General features: G+C 35.5%; 1 protein-coding gene and 1 pseudogene across 1 annotated transcript; both read right to left on the bottom strand.

Annotated features, from left to right (window-relative positions):
* Nucleotides 1-5,089: 5,089 nt before the first annotated feature.
* On the bottom strand, nucleotides 5,090-6,034 carry LOC123805522 (olfactory receptor 52E2). The gene has a single exon (XM_045818153.1). It carries the CDS (start codon nucleotides 6,032-6,034, stop codon nucleotides 5,090-5,092), a length of 945 nt encoding a protein of 314 aa, XP_045674109.1.
* Nucleotides 6,035-15,189: 9,155 nt separating this feature from the next.
* Nucleotides 15,190-16,186, bottom strand: LOC123805311 (annotated as a pseudogene).
* Nucleotides 16,187-20,379: the final 4,193 nt, after the last annotated feature.

Genomic DNA, 20,379 nt, shown 5'->3' with positions numbered 1-20,379 from the left:
GTTAGGTAATTGTCTTTGCATTTTGTCCAAGTTTTGTTTTTAAAGTGTGGGAAAAATTAGTTACAGTAGACTCAATGCATTTTAGCCCAATGGACTGACTACCTTAGAAATCCAAAGTTTTAAGCATAAATATAGGTTAGAGATAAGTGCTAAAGGGGGGACAAAGGAAGGGGAATGAGGCAGCTACTGTATATGTAGTAGAAGGTATATTCACCAGAATATTTAGGGTTGCAGATGATATGTGAGTGGACATTTGAAGACAACAAAGTGTTTAACAAGGCAATCTTTGATAAAAGAGCATTGTATGGTGAAGAAATAAGAAAGCAAAAGCATTGAGGTTTTTACTGTTCTTAAAGTCTGAATGAAATGACTTATTTCACTTAACATAATGCTCTCCAGAAATGAGGAAGCCAGTATAGTTTGAGAATGATATGCAAAGGAAAAAAAGTAGGACAGAAAGTTCAAGGATATTTCATGCACCCAACATATAGAATACCCAAGTAACACTAATACCTTTGGCTTATAATATGAGTAAGAATGGCAGTCATTAGGGATTTTTAAAAATGCATTTTGACAACTTTATTAATGTCTCACATACAACAAAGTAAACACATTTAAATTGCACAGTTTAATATGTTTTGCCATATGTATCCAATGGTGAAACAATTGTCATAATAAAAGGTAAGTAACATACCTTTTATCTTCTCAAATCTCCTCAGTTGTCTATGAAAGATATACCTATTGTCCTTCCTTGAAACCCATCCCACCTCTCCCCAGCAATGACAGCTTCTGTTTGTTAGGTTAATATTTTTACAAGTTTACATAGATGTAATCAGAACATATGCTTCTTTTCTTCTGGCATATGCTTTTTTCACTAAGCATAATTACTTAAGGTCCATCCATGTATCAGTTTATTCCTTTAAAATGCTGAGTTGTATTGTATTATGTGGATATGCCTAAATTTGTCTATAGTCATTGCTGATGTATACTTGAGTTGGTTTCTGTTTTCAGGTGTTATGAATTTCAGATATTATTATGAATAAAGCACCTATGAATTTTTGTGTACAAGACTTCGTGTGAACATAGGCCTACATTTATCATAAGGAAAACCTAGAAGTAATGAGCAATTTTAACAATGTTACAGGATAAAAAGTTAATATACAAAAGCCGATCTTTTTCTTATATAGCAACAATGAAGAAGTGGAATTTGAATTTAAAGACATAATATAGTTAACATTACCAACTAAAAAATAAATGTTTGGGTAGAAATTTTTAAAAATATGTAGAGTAGCAATATGAGAAAAACTATAAAACTCTGAGAAAATATATTAAAATAATAAGCAAATGGGAAAATATTGTATGTTCATAGGTAGGAAGACAGTATTATATTGATAATATTGTATTTTTCCCAAACCGATCTATAAATTTAATAAAATTCCAATAAAAACACCAGCAAATTATTTGTGAATATTACAAACTGATGTTCAGTTTATGTGGAGAAAAAAGTAGCAAACACAATATTAAAGGAAAAGAATAAAGTTGGAGAACTGACATTGGACTTCAAGGTTTGCTATAAACATACAGTGATTGAGAGAGAATTGTATTGGCAAAAGAATCAACAAATAGATAAATGAAACAAAAGCCCTGAAACAGACCTATGTAACATAGTCAATAATCTTTGACAAAGCAACAAAAGCAAAACAATGAAGCAAATACTTTTCAACAAGTAATTCTGGAGCAATTGGGTATCTGCATGCAAAAACCCTAAAGAATTGCATGCCTTTGAAATCTTGCTTCTGCCTTGGCTGGTATGAGTCAGTGGACTGAATGCTGGCCTGTGAACCAAAGGGTCATTAGTTCAATTCCCAGTCAGGGAACAAGCCCGGGTTGTGGGCCAGGTCCCTAATACTGGGTGTGTGAGAGGCAACCACACATTGATGTTTCTCTCTCTTTCTCCCTCCTTTCTCCTCTCTCTAAAAATAAGCAAAATCTTAAAAAAAAAGGCAATCTCACTTCCTATCAAACCTCACATAAGTTTTACTACTGGCATGGAAAACATCATTGTCCCACACACATTCAATATTCTCATTACATCCTTTGCTTAGCCCTAAATCTGGTCACATTCAATGAGAAAAAAAAAACAGTTTAATTGATTGAGAGACAAATTATCTAAAGGAGCCACTGAGACTGAGTTTAGAAGATACTAATAAAGGCTGAAGTAGTACCTGAGTGTTCTTTACATAGTCTCAATTTTGCACACCCTGAGAGATGTACAAACTAAAGATTAGCCTGAAAGAATTTATCAATTTTTAAATACCTTTGGAGCACACTTTTTTTTATAGATTTTATTTATTTTTAGAGAGAGGGGAAGGGAAGGAGAAAGAGAAGGATAGAAACATCAGTGTGTGGTTGCCTCTCACATGCTCTCCACTGGGGACCTGGCCTGCAACTCAGGCATGTGCCATAGACTGGGAATTGAACCAGCAACCCTCTGATTCATAGGCCCATGCTCAATCTACTGAGCTATGCCAGCTAGAACTGGGTCACACATTCTTTACAAATATTCTTTCAATTTGGTCCTGAATTTGCTTAGTCCTGACCCCATAAATGACTGGATTTAAACAACAAGGAACAACTACATATAGATGGGCCAGCAGTATGTGAATGTAGCAAGGGACATTTCTACCAAACCTGTGAGTGAGAAAGGAGAAAAACACTGGTGTGTAAAAAGCTAAGATGATGCAGACATGTGGACCCCATGTACTAAGTGCTTTGATTTAGGCATCTCAGGAAAGAAGACAGAGAACAGCTTATAGCATCTGAACACAGGAGAGGACAATAAAGATTAAGTAAAAGATGAGGGCAGCAATGGCAAATAAGCCATAGATGATGTTGACTTTCTTGATTTATCAATAAATTTAAAATCACTTCAATGCTATTAATGGAACCTAAGCAATAAAACAATGGAATGAGCAAAACAGAACCAAAGACTTGGAAATAAAGAACAAACTAACAGTGAGTAGAGGGGAGGGGGATAACAAAGGAAAATAGGGGAAGGAGCAAGCCAAGGAACACGAATAGAGGACTCATGGACATGACGATGGGGTAGGTATTGACTGTGAGAGCAGGGGCAGGGGAGAGCAATGGGAGAACAATTGGGAAACTGCAATTGAACAACACAAAAAAGAGAAAAAGGTTTAATTTTAAAAATTAAAATGCAAATTCCAGAAAATTGTTGTGGAACTATTATTTAGCAAATGGAGAAGGAAGAAAATGGCAATAAGTTTTATAAAGTTGGTAAACTTGAATTGTAGAGGAGTTTACCAAGGAATACAGATATCTCCAGAAAATGAAGACAAAGACACATGTTGAATGTGATAGAAAGTGAACATTGGAGAGATGTTTGGTGTGAAGAAGTTAGTGAAATGGTAGATATCATGTGCTAGCCACTAGAAATAGCAAATAAAACCATAGTGTTAGAGATAGAAAGGAAAATATCAAAAAGATAATTGTGAAATTAAATCCACTGGCCTGGAAGACTGAGAATGGCTTGTGATAAAGGTACATCAGAGATAGAGCTATGACATAGCTGATGGAAGAATTTAGGATTCAGGATACATGGAAAAGGAACATTTAATTAAGATTAAGAGATTATGAGCAGAAATGACAAAAGGTTATGGAGATAACTTCCCTAATATTGCAAATGGAGGAAGAGAAGAATAAATTCTGAAAATAATTGTTTCCAAATTAAAAATGTTTGTTCTAAAGACTAAGAGGTAATGCCATATACATATATGAATGCAATTTGTGATGGACTTAGAGAAAACTAGCAGTTTTGCAATTTCCCTTAAATCAGAATTTCAACACAATAACAATGATTTTTTAAAATATCAACAAATTAGTTATGTATTTATATCTTGTGTGTATATATATAATGTACATATAATATACATAATCTTTATATTTTATTTCATATTTGTAGTACTTAGTTATACAATATCAGTTTCATGGTATTTTATGTGAGGGAGATACAAAAAGAAAAAGACACATACATCTCTAATAAAAATATTGTTGTCAAAGGTAACAATAAAAAACAAAACAGAATAATAAAAATAATTATGCTGATAATACTAATGGCTAATAATTCTTTTGTATCTACTGTTACCAACATGCATGACATTATACTGTAATACTCTAGAAGCAATTACATAATTAAGCCATCATGCCTTATCTTTGAAATAAAACTATAACTATATTATTAAATTAAAAAATTCATGATCTTTGAAACTTATACATTAAAGACAGAACTAGCACTAAACTCAAGTTTTCTTTAACTGATGAAATCTTATGAAGAAAAACAACAAAGGAAACAACTACAAAATGACCCTAAAAATAAGTTAGAAAGCAGAACAAATGAAAGTAAGAAAACTCTCTAGATTGTAAGTGGTTCCTTTATTTATGTTTGCACCATAGTTTGGTTAGGAAAACATAAATGTATTTGCAACAAACTCTATACAAAAACTTATAATGGATCTGTTTGTAGCTTGTCACCTTCTTTTGATATACAAAATCAGTACTTAATCTATGACACAAGTTTGTATGTTTACAATATTTTTTATGAAATCATAGGATATTATAATACAGTCATTGAAACAAAAGATTGTTTTCTGATGATGGAGAAGAAAAGAAAAGGAAAACAATAATGAAGGATGAAAGGGTGAAGGAAACAATTACAGAGAGGCTTGGAAATAAAAAAGGAGTGGGAATCATTTAAAACATCCATAATAATAATAATAATATAAGGTAGCTAATGCACACAAAAAATGTGGCACATTCTATAAATCCTACTTTATGTGTACTGAAAATGATAATAAAAATCACATGGAAAAACTTGTAAGTCATAGTTTGTCACACAAATTGGATAACAAAGCTTAAATTTTCATTCTCTGAACTCATTGGTATGCTTAAAGAAGGGAGCCAAAGTAAATAAACATTTATGTCAAGCACATTTAAATTTACTTAATTTAATATAACAAGGTATTTTTCTGTTTAAAATTTCCATCTCATACATATTAGGTGCTATTCCTTTTTAACTACATTTTTTTTTAAATAATATTTTCTTCACATGGTCATAGATCTGCTTAGTTCTGACTCCATATATGACAGGGTTCAGCATTGGTGGCACTATAACGTAAAGATTTGCCAGAAGTATGTGGATATAGCGGGGGACATTTCGGCCAAAGCGATGTGTCATGAAGGAAAAGAGGGCTGGTGTATAGAAGGCGAGAATTACACAAACATGTGAACCACATGTGCTGAGAGACTTGAGTCGGGCTTCACGGGATGGGAGATGGAAAACAGCACGGAGAATCTGAACATAAGAAAGGGCAATGGCTATAATATCAAAAACTAGAATTGAAATAGCACCCAAGCCATAGATGATATTGACCTTGATGCTGGCACAAGACAGACGAGCAAGACCCATGTGTTCACAGTAGGTATGAGGAATGACTTGATTCCCACAGAAGGGCAATCTCAAAATGAGAAATACAAATGGAATAACAGAAACAAATGACCTCACTAACACACCAAGACCAATCACAGAAACAACCTTGTTGGTGAGGATGGTGCTGTACCGGAGTGGGTTGCAGATGGCCACATAACGGTCATAAGCCATTGCCAAGAGGACTGCCGACTCCATGCAAGTGAAGATGTGGATGAAAAACATCTGGGTGAGGCAGGCATCAAAGATTATCTCCCTAAGACCAAACCAGAAGATTCCAAGCATCTTAGGAATGGTGGCTGTGGAGAGACCCAAGTCAATGGTAGCTAACATGGTCAGGAAGTAGAACATAGGCTGGTGTAGGCTGCTCTCAGTCTGGATGACAAACATAATAGTGAGGTTCCCTATGAGTGCAATCAGGTACACAGCAAAAAAGGGAAAACCAATCCAGATATGGAGTGTTTCAAGTCCTGGAATACCCAGCAACAAGAAGGAGGAGGGGTGGAACTGGGTGTTGTTGGGAGAGGGCATCCTGCTAGGTAATGTGTAAGTCCATGTTCCTTATAAATGTATGTTTGCCAATCTGTAGGACACCAGGTAAAACAGCAATGTTTCAAACCTAAAGAAAAATAACAGCATACAATGATGAATATTCTCTCTCTTAATTCATTTACACAATTAAAAACATAATACATAAGAACAATGTGTAGAAGTAAATTATCAGTGAAAAGGGTTTAAAAGAAGTTATGCAGTAGCTTGTAATAAAAGATTCTACATAATATATCAATCTTTCTTGGCACCTTTTTTATCTTTCAGAAAAATGGTCTCATTGGCAATGGCTACCTCATTGGTATTATGCTAAGATTTTGCCTTAATACCTACTTCATTAATTACCTTCTCCCATCATCAACAACATAATTTACTTTCAATTTTGACATTCAAAGTGCTCCATAAACAGTTGTTTTTATTGTTTCCATTTGGTTGGATAGTAACACTCAAGTGTCAACATACAAGATGGCTAGAAAGTTTTGATGAAAACACAGATTCATTAAGATGTGTTCTCAAATACTAAAGATAAATCTAAAAAATGTGCCCTGGCCAGTGTAACTCAGTTGGTTGGAGAATCATCCCATAAACCAACAATCTGTGGGTTCGATTTCCAGTCAGGGCACATGCCTGAGTTGCAGGTTCAGTCCCAGTATGGGGCACATATGAGAGGCCCCCAACTGATGTTTCTCTCTCACATGAATGTTTCTCTCCCTTTCTTTATCCCTCCCCTTCCCTCTTTCTAAAATTCAGTAAGCATGTCCTCAGGTGAGGATAAAACAAATAATCTAAAAGATTAAAACCAACCCACTCATTAATACTTATTCTTTATTATTATAAAATAAGTAGTAAATATAGTGAAAACAGTATTATCAACTACTATTTATTGAGATACTGCCTACTACTTTCAATGATGCCAAAACCTAGGAAAATATCATCTCTAATCATTATAAACACAGATAAGGAATCATATTGAACTCTGTTTTTATATATGGATCTGAACCTCAAATAGTTTAAATGACTTGCCAAATGTTTGAAATGCCTATAGTTAAAGAGCTATAAAAAGAAAGTAGAAAGTGGAGGGGATATAAGTAAATTGAAATGAAAAGAGAATGCAGTCAGATATAAGAAAAAGATAATTCATGCCTCCATTATGTCACATATACACATCCGCCCTCCTTCACACATATTCATACAAACACAAGCTCTTTTAAGCTCCCATCTGTCTGAATAAGAGATGTCAGTGTCTTCATTATGAGTTTGAGGCAATTGTGGTTTTAAGTGTTTACAATACATGGTAAATATTTTGAAGAAGAGACTAGATAGAAACCATATTCTAAACAACTTAAATTGATCACTTTTAATGTTATATATACTGTTTTTTAAATAATTTCATGTATGTTACTTATAGAATTTGTTAGAGGCATATTTTCAAAGCATTTGACCATTCATTATGTGTAAATGTTTTGTAGTAAAAAGTGTCTTTTCATCATTTTGTGTCACTGGAGGATTCCAGAGGAGAAATGATAGTTATGATCACAATTTCAGTAAGACAATCATGGTATTATGAAGACATTGATACATGGGAAGCAAAACCAAGAAAAGTATCCTGTCTATGATAGACAAGTAATAAAAGGAAACTACAAAGTAGATGAGGAAATAGGGAACTCCTAGTAGTAAATGTAAGCATTGGAAAAGAAAAGAACCTAAGGACACTTAGACACTAAGGACCTAAGGACACTAAGGATCTAAGGATAAATATTTGTGAGAAACACTTTATGAAATATCCAAAAGAATAGTCTTTCTAGTATAATGTTCTTACCTTGTAATGGAACAATGAATACTCCAAAAAGGTGTGACATGGACAACATAAGGAATGACAGTTGGATTCAATTATGGAAGCATAATTTTCTGTGCCTTATCAGTGTAAGTTCCAATGGCAAGTTTTTTTTAGTAAATAAAGTTTTGTATACCTAAGTAACATCTCTGAAAATCACAATTGTAGGCAATAGTCTCTGAAAGTTAGAAAGACAATGTTTTTCTTTTTTCTTCATACCTGCATGCAATAGATTCACAATATATAAGAAAATTACCTAATAGGTGCAGAGCCCATTATTAAAGGAGAGAATAGGCTACTTTCCATTTCTGTGAAGTTTTTTAGTTGTTATTGTTCTTACAGGGAAATGGTATTATATTCTGTGATCAAAAATAAAATTATAGGGAATTATATCCATCAATGTAGTTATATTCTGCAATGGGGCCTTGGTGGTTTATTAAGTACAAAGACAGTGATATGAATAACCATAGAAATAATTAGAAGATATATACAGAAAAACGAACTTCTAAAGTTGTTTGTCTTACATCATTATTGTTCAATGAATGGGCTAGATAAAAAAATCTGAATATCATCCTCCTCTCCTCTCCAAACAGTGAAGAAATACAACTGATTCTACTTCTCTAGTATCTTTAAAATCAGTACATTTGCTTCATTCTAATAGAGCTATTTCAAACCCTCACCATTCCTTGGGTTTATTACAGCACAGTACTTGGCAGTGCTTAAAAGCAGGAGTTCTGCCATTAGACTTGGAACCAACTTCAAGACTTACTCACTCTGTGATCAAAGAAAAGTAAATAATAAGCATTTTTATTTATAAAATGCAGATAAGAAAGTTCTTATTTTTTAACAGGTAATTCATTTAAAACATTTAGAACCTATTCCAAAAGTACTACGCTATCCAACATTCTTTAGATATCAGCAAATTACTTTTTCTAAAGTACACAAGAAAAGGATTCAGGTAAAATCCAAATGTATTTACTAGTATAATACGGCCCTTCCTAAATGTGGTTCTATTCTTTTCCTAAGTTTCAGCCTTCATCTTCTTTCCCTCAACTTTACCCTGTGTCTCTTCTCTTCCTTTCTTATGCTCCTTCTTTTCCTTCATCCATCACTGTAAAGTAAGGATACATTGTGAGTTGGGACATGGGGAAGACTCACCAGACCAAGCATCAGGAACCCCATCTCTGACTTGACTCAATCTGCCTGGTTTTTATGAGGGCACTTCTCTTTGCCTGGGAGGAGCGTCCAATAGAAGAATACCCTAGGGCCAGTTTTGTAAAGGACACAAGGTCTCTGATGACGCCAGTGTCTCATCTGCCTCTGACTCATTAAGAGAGAGACATAAGGAGCTCTGGCTTCTAAGGAAATGAAGGCAGAAAAGTAAGGTTTATGGTAGTAAGATGACAGAACAAGAGGTAGTGCTTCTCCTTCCCTGGAAACACCAAGTTAACAACCACTAATGTATGAAAATACCTTTGTGAGATTTTCCGCATCCAGATGAAAGCTTACAGGGCCCTGATGGAACACAGAGGAAGAGGCAGGTAGAAAGGATATGAAGTAAACGTTTACTCTACTCACATTACCCCTCTTTGACCTGAAACTTCTCTGCTTCAGAGAGATTCCCTTAGCCCATAAGGTCTCCCATGGGAGATGAGAGAGCAAGACACATGTGTTTGTTTGTGTGTGTGTACTCACATATACTCATATATGTATTCACACAAACACATAGTAAATTCTTATTATTCTTGTTAATGTCCTATAAAGTCACTGTGAGCAATGAATTAGGGAATATGAAACCATTGCTCCTGGGGGAAATGCAAGAATTAGCTTCCTGTAACCTCTTGTCACATTTTTGCCAATCAATGAAAACACAATCATGCTTTATGTGTGTTTCTCCTTAAAGACACCTCATTTATGCATAGTTCTTACAAATAATTAATTGTACAGCATTGAAATGATTAAAAGCCAAGAGTTTTGGAGTCCACTTGCATTATATATGCTCATTCACCAATATCCTTACACAATAAGCCAGTCTCATCGATGTCAAAAACCTGCTCTTCCACAGAATGCTTTTCCTGTACCCTTAGCAAACATTTAAAAAATTCTTCTGTAGCCTCCTAAACTTTAACAGAACCTGCTTCGCCTGAAAGTTTGTTTTTTAGGGGACCCTAGTGCACTGTTGGTGGGACTACAGACTGGTACAACAACTATGGAAAGCAGTATGGAACTTCCTTAGAAAACTAAAAACGGATCTGCCTTTTGACCCTGCAATTCCACTGCTGGGACTCTATCCTAAGAACACTAAAACACCAATTCAAAAGAACCTTTGCACCCCGATGTTCATAACAGCACAATTTACAATAGCCAAGTGCTGGAAGCAACCTAGATGCCCATCAGTAAATGAATGGATCAAAAAATCATGGTACATTTACACAATGGAATTCTATGCAGCAGAAAGAAAGAAGGAGCTCCTATCCTTTGCAACAGCATGGATGGAGCTGGAAAGTATTATGCTAAGCGAAATAAGCCAGGCAGTGAAAGACAAATACCATATGATCTCAGCTTTAACAGGAACCTAAACAGCAAAACAAAGAAACAAGCAAAATATAACCAAAGACACTGAAATAGGGGACAGACTGACAGTGACCAGAGGGGAGAGAAGAGAGAATTTCAGGGGACAATGGGAAGGGTTCACGGGAACAAATTTAAAGGACACATGGACAAAAACTAGGGGGAGGGTGGAAATGGGAGGGAAGTGGGGAGGGTTGGGTGGGTGGGCTGGAATGGGAATAAAAGGGAGAAAACTACTTGAACAATGATTAAAATAAAAAAATAGAAAAAAGAATGAATAATCAATTGACTAAAAAAAGTTTGTTTTTATGCCTTGATGACTTTCAAAATGTGATACATTACTTTTATTGATTCTGGATGATAGTAATATAACTGTAAATATCTTTGATCTTGCAACAAAGCTGTCTACTACACTTATTTTATTAGTTGTCATCTCATGAATCAACAAATTTAGCCTCTTTTTCATCTTTTTCATGCCTTTACTAAACAGTGCAGATATTACTTCAGTATATTCTAGAATGACTTTATGTACAGATAGGCGAATTTCCTTCTCCTCTGTCTGAGTGCACCTTATTTTTGACTTATTAACTTTGAATTCACAATCAACAGTTCTATAATTCATACTTGAAAAAAGCTTGAGAAAGAACACAGTCCATTCTGCCTGCTGACTGAGTTCTAATTCCAAATACGGCAGCTTGCAGCAAACTCAATGCAGAGGTCCAATAATTAGAGCTCACCATTCACTTTGGAAGAGAACAAGGTGTGAATCCACTCTGGGAAATCCACTTCCTCAAGTGACTCTGAAAACATCAAGACTGTGCCCACTGCCAAGTTAACACACTACAGAGGCAATCAAAAAAGCCTTTAAGTAATCCATAATAAAAAATAAATCATAGATCTAAATGTATAGGTACTCACACAATGAAAACCTGAATTCTTCTGACTCATTATTTGCCATAGAGATATGTAAAAAACTCTGACCCACATCCAGTAGCATCTCTCAGACACCAAATCAGATTATGAGACACAGTCACTGTTCTCAGACAAGTGCTGGCTCCTTGAGATGCTTGGCCAGGAGCAGAAACAGTTGATTGTTCATGATTTACACACCACACAGGGGATCAGTTGGAAAAAGGAAAAGGAGAGTTATCTAATGCCATCTGCCCACTTTTGCTCGGTATCCACACTGTTATCAGGTACTCTCAGAGCACCTATTAATTTCACCTGTGTTCATTTTACCACTGCTATGGAGCACACACTTGCTTGGTTACTTCTCCTCCCAACAGTTCAAGACACTAGAAATCTACATAGAAAACCCTGAACATTTCATATGATTTTGATCCTAACAAAGGTATTTTTGTAGCTCTCTGGAATAGCAGTGTCTCAATAGAGAAGAACCTATTTTGTAATTATCTAAAGGGCAAGGAGAAAGGCACTCAAATGGTGTCTTCATTAGAAATGCTGCAGAATGAACCAAGCCACTCAGAATGAAGGAAAGAAACTTACCCTTGGGTGTGTGGTATGACTGTTGTAATTAAAGCATAGAATCCTTGCTTTTCTCCTCAGTACAGTTTCACTTATCATTTTTAATTATCTTTTTAAATATAGAAAACATAGTGAGGTAAAAAACAAATTTAAAAACCCCTATCTTTTATGAGCAAAGTCCAACAGAAAGAGAGAGAGAGAGCGCGCGAGAGCGCGAAGTTGCTGCCAGGTACACTGATGCTTACTTGTATTCCATAAAAACAGACAAGCTGGCCAGTGAAAAAAATGCCTAGCAGAAAGATGATGGCCAAAGCCAAGGCTATTGCACCCCAGATGCTTATTTTGGAACAACAGTAGGAGCCCACTGTCAACAGTAGGTCCTTTCTGGCCTCATGTCTTCCTATTGCCATGAATTGATTTCACCCAGTGCAACTGATAGAGTGATGTTAAATGCCTTGGATATTTCTGGAAGGTTTTAAAGATTATCTTATCATCTTTTAAAAAATTCCATATATATCTATATATCTGTATATCTATATCTGTATATCTATATCTATCTATAATCTATCTATATTTATATCTATATCTATCTGTTTTTCCCTGCCTGTTTATCTCCCTGGTCCAGTTCTCAGACTGCTCTGCCCATGTATCTCTTCATTTCTTCCCACACATATTCACCACAAATCAGCAGCTGATTTAGCTCTTTCTTCCACAGCAGTCGACAGTTACACAAAGCACCAAGTAGCACAGCATGCACTCCTCTTTCTGAGCAAGTGGAGGGCATGTTATATGAGGCTTCTAGCACCTAAGGGACTTTTCAAAGAATACATCCCATTTAATCCCAATTTATACACAGAGCTCGAAGACTGAGTTTGCAGATACTGTTCACAAATTTCTAGATTCTGTTCCAAAAAAAAGAAAAGCCCAGGGCATATAGAAGCAAACTAAAGTACGTGAATAACAGAAGAAAGTGGGGATAAAACACAGTGATTGTCATTTATACTTAACACATGTGAAAATAGATAATTATAGCTCCATGTTATGCAGCCCAAGTCTATAGGCTACTGACCTTCTTTGTTGAAAAAACTGGACAATTTAATTTCAAATATCTTAATTACTGTGGCAGACCTTTTTGTAGTTTCAAATGTTACCATTTCTCTTTATTGCTTTGAGTTTCTTTGATTAGCATGAAGGATACAGGTCAGTGATGTTTTTCACACCCTTTCTATTCATGAAATTCCTAACACCACTACCTAACACCTAACACCTAACTACCTAACACCTAACACCTAACTACCTAACACATAATACCTAACACCTAACTACCTAACACCTAACACCTAACACCTAACTACCTATTGATATGAATGTAAATTTCAGTCCAACATTATAGTTCTGGTGTCTAATTTTGGTTCTGCTATGTACGATCTAAGTGATTTAGGATGACTTACATATCATTTCTATTCATCATTTTCTTTCACTATAAAATGGAACTCAAAATAGTGTCTCCATCACTGACTAAATTATAGATATGCATGAAATGTTTCTAAGACATATAGAAAGTGTCCTATATATACTAAGTGATCAATTTTATTATTATTGTTTTTGCTTATTATTATTATTGGTTTTGGTTTATAAGAATAATTCCATAGATATTACTTATGTAAAAATGATGGAGAAATAATTTATATTCTACTAATTCAACAGTCATTTTTCTTATGAAATCTCCAACAATATTAAATATTTACTTCTCTAATTTCAGTCAATCTGGTGTATATCTTGTGGATCTTACTAAAATGTGATTTTTAGATTGAAAGAATTAGATCCTTTTATTGTACAGTATTAATCTCTTTATTAAGTTCTGGGAACTTCCTTAAGACAGTATCTGGCTTAAGAAAGAAGGCACTGAATACAATGTATGAGAAGCAATACATTTTGCTGTGTATAATGTGTACTTTTTTGCCTGATTTTTTGAGGGGAAAATAATGATGTGCATTATACACTGGTAGTACTAATCACATATCTATATACATGTTTTTAATTATTTTATTTATGCTCATGCTTAAAAATGTAACTCTAGAAAGCAATAATGATATGCATATACAAAATAATACCCTGAAATGTGATAATTGGTTTTGTTTCGAGGTATAAATAAATAAATAAATAAGTTTAAATATTAAAATAAAAGATTTTTTTACTGAAAATTTGGGCCAAAAATGTGGGTGTACATTATACATGGGAGTGCATTATACATGGCACAGAATGGTATCTTTCATCTGACATTGCCAGCCTTCTCCATCACTCCATATATACATTAAAGCTATCTCCCCCAGTAAGCTTACAGTTTTTGTTTTCCTGTACTTATATGCTGAAATATTCACTTGGGTCAAATGAAATCTTTACACATAATTAGAATTAATTTTAAGACATTCAAAACACACATTTTTTTCTCCGTGAGTGTGAACTTTGCTGCATTTAATCTTTGTAGCTGCTCAAAAATATCTTGGGTCCATAAAAGGAGCTAAGTTTAAGAGGATCAAGATGAGACACAGAATCTCAAGAGCAAATATTCAAACAAACTTGGTCCCTGGTGACACAGTTATACAAACATCTCTTACGTAAAACCAGACCCACATCTTTACTGTTGCAAGAGCAAATAAATTCCCTGAAACGTCTAAGACAGTTGAATTTTTTTTGTCAGAGACCTACGATGTGAAGTATTCCAACAGATATACATTTATTACTTTTTTTTTTCCTTTCTGGGAGACCTCCCTCCCAGCAGCCTTAATTCTGCAGCTCCAATCACAACTGGATACTTTTCATGTGCCCAGCTGGGAATAGCCTGTACTTTCTCTCCTGTTTTGGGTTCACTGTTCCTCAGACCTCATGTCCTCCCATTCCACAGCTGGCTTCCTAGTTTTCCTGGAACACATCCTATGTACCTTCCAAAGAGGTTAAATGGGAGATATGTTATGGAACAGTAATTGGGATCCTGCTGCCCACTGATGCCCTGCAGGCAAAACTACAGTGGCAAAGGTTCAGTGATAAAAAAAAAGGTGTCTTTATTCAAAAGCAGTCATTTTGGCCTATCAAGGCAAAGCTTTAATCACTTAAACTTCCTATCGTTCCTCCTGTTTTTAGTTATCTATCTTGTATAGGGTTAGTTTTTACAAACTAGAACTACATAATATATGAAAGCTACACAATTTTTGAAAAATGGCAGATCTCTGCTCAGAAGTCATCCCCTCTAGGATGCACAAAGAAGAATAGCCCTGTACCCCTTTGCCAGGCCAGCCCAGTTTTTTGGTATGATTCTCATTCTAATTTGCCTAGTTTTCACACAGTACACAATTGGGTTCATCAGTGGAGGCACAAGTAAGAGAACATTTGCCATGAGAACTTTGAAGAGAGGAGACACATGCTGGGCAAAGCGATGGACAATGGCAAGACTGATGATGGGCAGATAGAAGATGATCACTGCACAGATGTGTGAAACACAAGTATTGAGGGCCTTGAGCTGCTCCTTCTGGGATGCAATTCCCAGCACAGTCTTGAGGATCAGGAAGTAAGAGACAGCAATGAGCATAAAGTCTACCATAACACAAAGTGCTACAAAAAAGCCATATATGACATTAATTTTGTTGTCAGAACAGGCCAACTTCATAACATCTTGGTGGAGACAGTAAGAATAGGATAATTGGCTTTTCTGGCAATATTTCAACCTTCTCAAAGTGAAGGGTAAGGGGAGAACCAGGAGGATGCTCCTAAAGGACAATACTAGCCCTATTTTGGCAACTCTGACAGCAGTAAGAATGGAGCTATATCTCAGGGGGTTGTGGATGGCTAGAAAGCGGTCAAATGACATGGTCAGGAGCACTGAGGACTCCAGTACCGTGAATCCATGGATGAAGAATTCCTGGGCAAAGCAGGCATTGGCAGAAATTCCAGGAGCATTGAACAAGAAGATCCTCAACATGGTGGGCAGAGAGGATAAGGACAAACCCAAGTCAGGCAGGGCCAACATGGACAGGAAATAGTACATGGGCTCATGCAAGGAGGGCTCTGTCTTGATGACAAAAAAGGATGGTACAGTTTCCCAGAAGAGCAAGAACATACGCGCTGCAGATGGGGATGGAGATCCAGATGTGTGCATATTCCAGCCCTGGCATCCCAACCAAAAAGAAGGTGGTGACTTCAACATGGGATGTGTTGCTAATGGACATGATGCACTGAAGGCTCTGCAATAAAACAGAGATTCCTGAGTTAGTAAAATATGAATACCTGTAAATTTGGTAGAAAAAAGCCAGTGTTGAAGGTTCTGGTTTATTTTCAGCTTCTTTTGACAAAGCATTTATGTGACTATCAATGAGTGAGAAGTTGATCATAGTCTAGACCAGAGTCCACTTACATCATAGATTAGAAAAATTATTTTACCATGTGTTTTCTGTAGAGAAAGTAGAAATATTCTTTTGGATTCAGATATAAATTTGATTTTCTTTTCCCTTAAAATATTATTAAATTCTAGTCAATAAATATAGAATCCTCTACTACTTCTTTTCACATCTGAAATAAGATGTTGGGTAGAATGTATGCTTACTAGAATAGCACTACAAACAAAGAAGGAATCTCACAACTCAATTGTTTCCTACTTCTTGCAACTCTGACATAAGTGTAGTCTTCTCAACATCAAACCACAATTAGTTCTATCCCTGTCTTCTGAAAATTGTTGATTATTTAAATATTCTTTTAAAAATTCCCATTATTTTCAAACCATTTGTAAGGGCAGTCAGGGCAAGGATCACTGAAAATCTGTCTCATTTTCTCCTCACCAGGAATTTGTGATCAGTTGTGTTGATAGTAGGTTAATAACCTGAAAAGGTCAATTTTGCAATTTAGAGAAGTTTGAATGCTGCTGAAGACTGAGTCCCTAAAAGGCCAATGGTCCATTTACATAGTTTCCAAAGGGAACAATTTTTCCTAAAGATGACTTTTGGAGGCATAAAATTATTCATGGTTGATGCCAAAAGAGAGAAGTAAAATAAAAGTCAAATAGGTAAATATATCTGAGTACTTACCAGGTGGTGGATATTTTGTAGAGCACTTTTGAGACTGGGTGAAGGATTCTAGGACATCTCAAAAGAGATTGGATTTGTGTGCCACTGAAAGCTCCTACTGATATATAATCGTTTGCACCTTTTTGATCCTGCAATCACCTGCTACAGGGACACTAGACTAGACTCTCTGGGGATTGTAGCCAGGCTGGATCTGTTCTTAGAATTAAAAAAATCAGGTACTGATATAGCAAATCCACAGAGAGAGTTAATATTAAAGACATGAAATAAGTATCTAGACCTTAAATTAGGGACTGTTTTGGTTAAAGAAAGGTCCTTAATAACCAGGTATGGGAGAGATGTGGTCAATGTCATGCACAATCTCGACACTTCTGTTGAGCATTTGGCTCCCATGTTACATCTCTTCCCTGGACAGAATCAAAACATAGAGGCTCTGAGTTGAGTCTGTGCATTAAAGGTAGAGATATAAGACAGACCCCGTGACATGCACTTTCAACATACACTTTGCTTGTGAAGCATAGACTCATTCTTCTAGATACTCCTGGATATCACCCACTAAATATCCCTTAAAATCTACTTGTCCTAATAAGACTCCGTTTTTCCTCTTTCCACATTTGCCCCTTTCCTAGGGACCCATCACCATAATAAATTTTTATGTTTAATATTTCTCAAGCCCCAATACAGAGCCCGTTAATGTTTTCTGTCCCACGTTTTGCATATATCGATCAATGGTCATCATTTATTGAGAATTAAAATTGTTCCATTTACTGAGTTTCATTCATTAGTGGATGATGAACTTGAATCCTTCAATCTTATGAATAATGGTAAGTGCAAACATTATCTCTATTTTACTGATGAAGAAAATGTTTTCCAAGTAATCTGGATAAGAGCTATTGGAATGTGCTGTAGAGGTAAGGCAGAGCTTCAGCTCTGTCTGATTCCTGATACTAAACATATTCCATACAACCAGAATGAACAATGAATATTTGGGAAGTTAGAGATTGAATGGATTACCGGAATGCTATGCTCTTTTCAGCATTCTGACTGCCTACTAGTTAATTCTGGGAAATAATATGGAACATATATTATGTTCACCTCCATTAATATGTGTAAGTTTCCCAATGGGAGCTGGTATTTAGTTAATCGAACAGAAGTATAATATAGTTTTACCATAATCCTTCACAATAGCCTCTTTTATTTAATTACAGTGGACATCCAATATTATATTAGTATCAGGTGTACAGAATAGTAGTTAGACATTTATATACCTTATGAACTGATCCCTCAATAAGTCTAGTATCCACAAAATCCCAATTAAAAACCCACTAACTTCTCCTTGTCCTTCCCCTCCCCTTCTGCTGCACCTCCTCATCTTCTTCCTCCTCTTTCTTCTTAGTAGAATTCAGCGTTTAATATAAAATTTATATACAAAACAAATATATCCAAAACAACTTTGAAGGATGATATTAAAGGACTTATACTACCTGATTTCAAAGCTTATTGTAAAGCTATAGTGATCAAGGCAGTACAGTATTGGCATAAAAACAGGCAAACAGATCAGTGGAAAACAATAGAAAACCCAGAAATGTATGCATTCATACATATGTGGTCAGTTGATTTTGGACAAAGGTCAAAGACAATTCATTGGAGAAAAGGTAATCTCTTTAAAAAATAGTACTAGAACATTTGGATATTCGTTTACCAAAAACAAATAAAATAAGTTAAACCTGAACCTTGCACCATTTGCAATAAACTCTTTTAAACTTTATGACAATTACTTTACATCCCTTTCCCTCCAAAATCAGTCTCCTTGGTTATGGTCAAAAGTTTTCTCCATCTACTCTTGCTTTATCTCTGAGATTTCTACAGGTTCTTCTCATGAAAGAGACAACAGGATATATATATGTATATATATATGTATATATATATATATAGTCATTTATTACTGTGTGTGTAAAAACATAGTGATTGTGATGGTGATGTTATGTGTTAATTGGCTTGTTACCCAACTTTGGAGAAACATTCCACTTGTTTCATTACAATAAAAATACGCTACAACAGGATAGTTAGCACATTTGTTATTTTTATTATGATATATCCAGTCACTAGCATGTAGAATGACATATGGTAGGGTTAGAAAATGTGCATTTCAGGAAGAAATAAATTGCTAGTTACAGAATAGTCACAGAGATATAGATTATATGAAATATAGTCAATAATATCATGGTCACTATGGATGAGGCCAGGTGGGTACTTGAAAAAGGGGGTGGGGTGCAAAGAAAACTTGCCTTTTTGCTTTGCCTTCAAAATTTTTCCTCTTTTATTTTTTAATTAAATGTATTGGGATGACATAAGTCAATAAAATTGTACAGGTCTCAAGTGTACAGCTCCATATGACATCCTCTGTAAATTGCATGCTGTGTTCACCATTCCAGGTCAAATCTCCTTTCTTTTTTCTTTTTAATTAAATTATGCTCTTTTATTCCTGCTTATTTCATTGTTATCTTGCAGCAGAATATCTGGACAAGAGCAGCAAGGAAAGATCTATTTTGAGCTGTCTAAATCGAAGATTTTACAATTTAACCAGATAAAAGGGATTTGAAAGTTATAGTAGAACCAGAGTTAAAATTTATTTTGAATTGATTGTACTTACTGTTTGGGGTGCTAAACAGAATGGTTTCCAGTTACTCTCAAGGGGGCCTTAAAATTCACACTCAGAATGTAGCATAGCCCTCAGGATATGATAAAGGTGATAGGGGGCTCAAGAGTTGGAGAATTCTACTTTAAGGTAAATAATTATAAGCCTAGTAATGCATATGTTAAGCTTTTGTTTCAGAAACTACAGATAAGGCCCATCCTGGTTCCTGGGAGAGACAGCTGACCTCCTGGGGCAATGCTAAAGATTATCCCTTGGGGAACAAGTGAAGGCATCTGGGCCATTGTGTTCCAGGGAGAGACAGAAGACCACCAGTGCCTAGGAACTGCAAATGGCCCAGGGTGAGAATACTACATTTTTTAAATCTAATTTTCCCTGAATTTCAAAACCCCTCACTTTACTTCCTTCTTTGCTGGCCTGGAAAGAAAGTGTAAGATGGTCTGTTAGGGCATAAACCCACAGTCTTTTCAGATCACCAGCCATCTGAATTAAGCGCCCATAAAGGTTCAATCCCTGTCTCTGCTTATCTGTTTTGATACATGAAGGGGGCATGAGCTCCATCCAGTGTCTTTTCTGATTTTAAAGGTATGACATTCGATATACTGCTCTCCAAGAAAGGAATTGGTGAAATGATTAGGAAAATTAATAATGTACATTTTTTCCATGAGGTGAACAGAAAACAGAGAAAATTTGGGACAAGTCACTTATA

The sequence above is a fragment of the Phyllostomus hastatus genome, unplaced genomic scaffold (genome assembly GCF_019186645.2).
Source record: "Phyllostomus hastatus isolate PE091 unplaced genomic scaffold, TTU_PhHast_1.1 phas_scaffold_317, whole genome shotgun sequence".
NCBI lineage: Eukaryota > Metazoa > Chordata > Mammalia > Chiroptera > Phyllostomidae > Phyllostomus > Phyllostomus hastatus.
Note: the sequence above shows the minus strand (reverse complement) of the source record. Positions and strands in the feature narration are given on the sequence as shown.

Bases quoted from the DNA above. Each gene is read 5' to 3' on its own strand.
- LOC123805522 (XM_045818153.1), bottom strand. From the start codon at position 6,034: ATGCCCTCTCCCAACAACACCCAGTTCCACCCCTCCTCCTTCTTGTTG.